The 6396-nt window shown below is 48.5% G+C and overlaps 1 protein-coding gene across 1 annotated transcript; it reads left to right on the forward strand.

The window, feature by feature from the left end:
* Window positions 1–3669: 3669 nt before the first annotated feature.
* On the forward strand, window positions 3670–5320 carry LOC112876753 (putative B3 domain-containing protein Os10g0537100). The gene has a single exon (XM_025940925.1). The coding sequence runs from the start codon at window positions 4178–4180 to the stop codon at window positions 5021–5023; it is 846 nt and encodes a 281-aa protein (XP_025796710.1). The 5' UTR covers window positions 3670–4177; the 3' UTR covers window positions 5024–5320.
* Window positions 5321–6396: the final 1076 nt, after the last annotated feature.

Consider the following 6396-nt stretch of genomic DNA (forward strand, 5'->3'; position numbering starts at 1 on the left):
ATTATACAGGAGTGCTCAGATATATGATATGGCATTCACACTAAGATGGTTGATGTGGGAGACTCGAGAAGCTGAAGCAAATTAAGAAAATTCTGTTCTGAATATCTGAAAACGAAAGTCCAAAAGGTGTTTGCTTTCTGTGTGGCTAGCTAGATAAAAGAAAGAGTAAATTTCCTATGTGCCATTGAGAAATATAACTCATCCCCTATGTACCATTGGAAATTAGCATATCCCTTCTATCCATCATTTATAATTTCTTATCCCCAATGTGCCATTACCGTCAAATAACATTAGTTGAGCTGTTAAAGGGAAGGGTGAAAAGATAATAATACCCCTAGCGTTCCCATCCTGGTCCTCAGGTGGCCAGCCCGGGCGAGGGGCGCGCAGCCCCCTCACCGACTGGGCCCTCAGCGCCCACGTGAGGGGCGGCGGCCAGCTCGCCGCGGCCCTCGCCCCTCCTGCGCGGGATGCTGGGGAGGCGCAGCCGCTGGATGCAGGGCGGCCGGGGAGAGCAACAAGGCGGCGAGCCAATCTAGGGTCCGGCTGGGGGGCGTCGCGGGATCGGGGTGCTGTGGCCGGATGGGGGTGGGGGTGCGTTCTTTTTTTTATCGGTCTAGTGACTGGTGAGCGCTGCTTTTGGTTTGGGAGAAGGGGTAAAAATATCCCAAAAGGAAAAATTTGACGCCGTTAGCATGCGAATTTGACGGTAATGGCACATAGGGGATGAGAAATTATAAACGATGGCATAGAAGGAATATGCTAATTTCCGATGGCACATAGGGGATGAGTTATATTTCTCAATGACACATAGGGAATTTGCTCTAAAAGAAAAGATGCAACCTTAACAATAAACATATGCTTCTCCTGTACCTTTTCCTTTTCCCCTTGCTTTACATGTGCAAACTATGTTTTAACCCCCACCCATCTTTGTTTAGCTGCCTGTCTTCCCTGTCCCCTCCTGCTTTCACCTGCCTGCCTCTTCACCCATAGATTGTGTGTATGTGCTATGATCACTGCATGGTTCGCGTCTTTGAGCATTATGATTGCAGGTATTGGGTGTCTAGAACTGATAACCTAGTATATTCATCTATCTATATAATTTTATCCTCAAAACAACAAGACATGCATGTGTGGGCCTCGATCTATCAGCCTCGATCAAGAAGCTCAAAAAAGGTCTCGTTGAGATCTTAAGACGACTGTACTTTGCTGCCAAAACATATGTTCGTTCATTCATGCTCGATATGACTAGCCACCAGCAGTACAGCATCTATGCGAAGTAAGGACGTTTGCTTGAAGCCTCAGATATTTATCATTTGAAGATAGCTTGGAACTGCAGAAAATAGCATTGAGATACAGTTAAGCACTGTTTGCTTCACCTGCACATTTTGTCCGCATCAAATTAACTTCATCACCAGAGCTTTTCAGCTGGTGCGTGCCAATAATATCATATGCTCGTACGCGCACTCCGGCCGGGCCGGTCCCCCCGCCCCCTCCCTCCCTCCCACGGAATCTGCCGCTCTTGGACTGTGCGAGGCCAGCAGGCAGGCCGGTTAGGGTTATGAAGATGCAAGCCACATGATCTTATCTCCACGGGCCAGATGATTTGTATATAAAAAAAAGAACTGTCGAGGATCATCTTTAATCCTGGGACCTCCGCTATACATGACCCACTTGTGCAAATCACGCGCCCATGCATGCTACAGCTCTCTGCACCGGTCAAAGTATCTCGAGTGCTCGACCAATGCGGAAGAAGCGCGAGCTGTATGGAGGATCTCTCTATCAGTGGCTCAGTGCATGCATCTAGAGATCCATTTGGTTTGCAAGTGTGCCCAGAAGGGCAAGCAATTCAGCAGTATTTGACCATACATGCATACATCCCCTCCTCAGTATAGGTGATTCCATCATGCAACTGGGTTAGGTCAAGAACCTAGCCTTTTGCTTTCCTCTTCTTCTTTTCTTGTAGAAAGAAATGGCCAAGAAACATTCACATAAAAGTTGCATCTCTACCAAGCTCACTTTTCTTTAACTTTTTTGTTTTTTTTGCAAAACGCAGTATAAGCGTCTTCCGAGCTCACTTCAAGTACTGTAATCGGGAAATCAAATTAAAGTTGTACATTGTTCCATCCGGTCCATTGGCTTGTTTAATTTTGTTAGGACAACCCTTTGACTAATATAATAATTTCTCTATTAATATATGATTTTTAACACAAACGTGATGTTATTAGACTCGTGTTAAAAAAAATACTTTAATACTCCCTCCGGTCACTACTAGTTGACGTTAAATTAGGACACAAAAAAATATAACTAGTTTCTAGTCTTTAGTCTCAAAAAAAAAATTCCAGTCTTTTTTTGTCCTAAACGTAGTCAGGTGATACTGACTGGAGGGAGTATATATGATTATTATATTATCACATCAATTGTTGGTCAAATCCTAGTCATGGCAAAACAAAATACGCCTTGTTAAAACTAACAGTGAGTACTCTACATTAGCGATCTTGGTGAATACAAATGGCCTTTGCTCTGTATTCAAGTATACGTGTACATACGTAGGCGCGTACCCATAAAATACATCGATTCTCAATCCATGGGGAGAAAGAATCAAGCTGCATGTTATTTTATTTTGTACTCAGCACATGTACATGTACGTAGACGCGCGCGCAAGGCCAGAAAGACCTAGTCGATCGATCAGGTATACTAACCAAGCTAGGTGGTCGCAAAATATGAAACTTGGCATAAACAATGTTGTGTCTGACAGACCGGTAGAGATGGACATTGCACCACATCAGAATTGAAAGTCATCGTCAGCAGCGGTATCTGGCGCGCGGTTGACGCATGCGTAGTTGTGTCAAATAAATACGCAGCCACGCTATGATAAGCTTACTCTGAAGGACGTGCATGCCAGTAACATTAAAAGTTACTTCTAATTCATCCATCAATTGTACGGCGGCAATCAGGATCGATCGTAGTACGTACGCATGTGCGTGTGCGACATCGGTCGTCGTCCTCGCTGCCGGCGAACACCGCCGATGCAACAGTTTGCACATTTGCGTCAAGCCAGCTGCTACAAATCGGCCGGGAGCCCATCATCATATCAGCTGCTAGAGAAGCTAGACACGGCGCGCAGCAGCAGCCTGCCGCGCAGTTTATTGCTGCTCCTTGCTAGCAGCACGGAGGGCCGGGGGAGCAGGGCATGGCAGAACTCGATCCTCAGCTGCGCAACCTCACGATCGATGGGGTACGATCAAAGCGTCGTCGCCGAAAAAACTGAAAAGAAAAGGCAAAGAAAAAAAAGGTACGGTCTATTATCCTGCCACGACGGCCGATCGACGACCCGCCAGTAGTAGAGATATTTCCCCCACGCCTGCATCCCATTATTGATCATGCCGCCGTCGAGTGTCAACACGCAATTGCTGAACGGCTGCGGCCGAGATCACATTCCCGTCCGTCCGTCCGTCCGTGGATCGGAGGAGCCGAGCTGAGCTAGCTAGCTCCCGCCTCCGCTACAGCTAGAGGGATCCCAGTGGGCTGAGAGCGACATGCATGCTCACATGAGCTCAAGCCCTATCATTCGTCGCCGCCCCCGTGGGCCCCACCCCCCTCTCCACATCGAGCGATCATCGATCCCTCTCGCTCTCGATCGCCTTCTCTCTTCTCCCCACCGCGCGGCCTCAAGCTAGTAGTAGAATGCTAGATGCCTCCTCATCTTCCTCCTTAAGAAACCTTGCTGGGGCTGCCTGTGTTGCTCTTCCCAACCTGCTTTCCCCTCCCTATCTCATGTACACACATGATGCCTACTGATCTGCACATACAGATACAGTGCCTTGGCTCAAAATCTTGCAAACCGCATACACCAGAACAAGGCAACAACAACCTCCGAGTGCTCCCGAACTAGATCCCAACCTTCACTATCTTTGATCGCCAATCCTCTCGAAATAGCACTCCAAATCTAGCAGCCAATCATCTGCTGTCCTAGCTAGTTCAACAGATCAGCCGTATCCCCATATAATATTGAGCTAATCTAGCCCTAAACCCCTTCTGGCTTCCTGCTAAAGAATAGTTGCAGCATACTATAGTACTGTGTTACATACCACCAGATCCCTGCCCGAAGTAGCATACTAGTCAAAGTCAACAGCTACAGCAGCCGGAGCTCGAGAGCGCGGGAGCGGGGAGAGCCCCCATGGAGTTCACGCCCGCGCACGCGCACGGCGGGGTCGAGGATTCCGAGAGGGCTCGCGGCGGCGGCGGCGGCGCGGCGTGGGTGGAGAAGGAGCACATGTTCGAGAAGGTGGTGACCCCCAGCGATGTGGGGAAGCTCAACCGCCTGGTCATCCCCAAGCAGCACGCGGAGCGCTACTTCCCAGCGCTGGACGCGGCGGCGGCGGCGGCCGCGGCCGCGGCGGGCGCCGGCAAGGGGCTGGTGCTCAGCTTCGAGGACCGGGCGGGGAAGGCGTGGCGGTTCCGGTACTCGTACTGGAACAGCAGCCAGAGCTACGTGATGACCAAGGGATGGAGCCGCTTTGTCAAGGAGAAGCGCCTCGGCGCCGGGGACACCGTCTTGTTCTCGCGCGGCGCCGGCCAGGGCCCCGCGCGCGCCCGCCTCTTCATCGACTTCCGCCGGCGCCGCCAGGACCTCGCGTTCCTGCAGCCGCCTCTGGCGTCGGCGCAGCGCTTCATGCCGCTCTCGTCCGTGCCCATCTGCCCGTGGCAGGACTACAGCGCGTACGGCGCCTCCGTTCCGGCGCCCAGCAGCCGGCACGTGTTCTTCCTGCGCCCGCAGCAGGTGCCGGCCGCCGTGGTGCTCACGTCGGTGCCTGTGAGCGTCGCCGCATCCACGGTGGAAGCGACAAGGTCGAAGCGCGTCCGCCTGTTCGGGGTGAATCTCGACTGCCCGCAGGACGGCGAAGACGACGGTGCCAGAGTCACCCGGACGGCGTCGACGCTCCTGCAGCTGCCCTCGCCATCGTCGTCAACATCATCCTCGACGGCAGGGAAGGATGCGTGCTCTTTGGATCTTGGACTGTGAAGACAAGCAACAGCTAGCAGAAGGGGAGAAATTGAGACTAGCAACGACGCACTGACACGCGAACTGATCAAGATCAGGCAATGGTCGGAGCAGCTGGTATATAGCTCCAGTACTGCATCTGCATGTATAATTGATGATGGATTACTATTTCTTGATGACATCTTGCTCATATTAATTCACTTGCTTTCCTGAACTAATGTGTGGTCTTCTCTCTTTTCTCTGAGCCTTATTTGGAGAATATGGTATCTTGTTCATTGTAAATGTACATATTCTGAATCTATGACCAGGTTCAGTAAATTAAGAACTGCACTGTGGACTCTGCATATGATAACAATTAATCCCCATTGTGAGTGTACTTTACTGTTCGGGTCATCTAAATTTATACTTTAGTTTCTTGAAGCACCCTCCGGGCAAGTTCACAAGGCTCTCCTCCCAAAGCAAGGTAGCAGAGGCAGTTATTGGATGACTGGATCAGGTCAGGTCCGTCAGACCCTAGTCTCTCTCCTAAACATCAGATGCTTTTCATGGATATCTATACTCTACTCCTGTATCCTCATCTCTGCAGCTGATGTATTATCCTTCTTAGCTTGGTTCTTGTGCAATTCTTTCCCTGCTGCAGGGTGCAGGCTGCTGCATCTGATATTCTGATCCGCTTCTGCTTCAATTGCTGCATTTTGCAGCTCTGTAATCCGTACAAGGTTCAAGAGAGATCGTGCTGGCTCAGTTCTTAAACATTTTCCTGCTAATGCATGCATACATGCAGGTTTCAGAAAGTATATGCCTTCAACCATGCTGCACATACAGTAATTTGCTTAAGCGGATTAAATTAGGGAATCACTATTTCAAAACCGAGGAGAGAACACAGCAAATTTAGTTGAATACAAATACTTTAAAATTAATAGAAACATTGTATAGAAAGTTTAGGAATACAAATACTATATGAATACAAAGAAGTGCCTGAATTCTGTCTATTTACAGTACAAAATATCTTTATTTGAGACTTCCATACCAGGATATACTCTGAAACAGTTGGAATCGTATATATATGTTGATCGTGAAACTTTCACCTACATCCTATATAATATAAAAAGGTATGTTCTGCAGAACAAAAAAATAGTACTATAAGAGAAATACTTGAGTTAAATTGTTAATTAATTTATATATTTATGGCCACATTAATCCATTGCTGTATCTCACTACAAAACTGCATGAGAAATTTATGTCCTTTGGTATTCTAGCTGCTGAAAAAAGGTAAATATTCTTTGGGTAAACATTATGAAGTCTAGGTCTCCAAGCTCTAAACCATGCCCAGTCTAGGAACTAAACACAACAGGACACTACTTGTATTCCAGTGGTCTTCCTTCAAGCTAGCT

Source organism: Panicum hallii, chromosome 9 (genome assembly GCF_002211085.1).
Source record: "Panicum hallii strain FIL2 chromosome 9, PHallii_v3.1, whole genome shotgun sequence".
Taxonomy (NCBI): domain Eukaryota; kingdom Viridiplantae; phylum Streptophyta; class Magnoliopsida; order Poales; family Poaceae; genus Panicum; species Panicum hallii.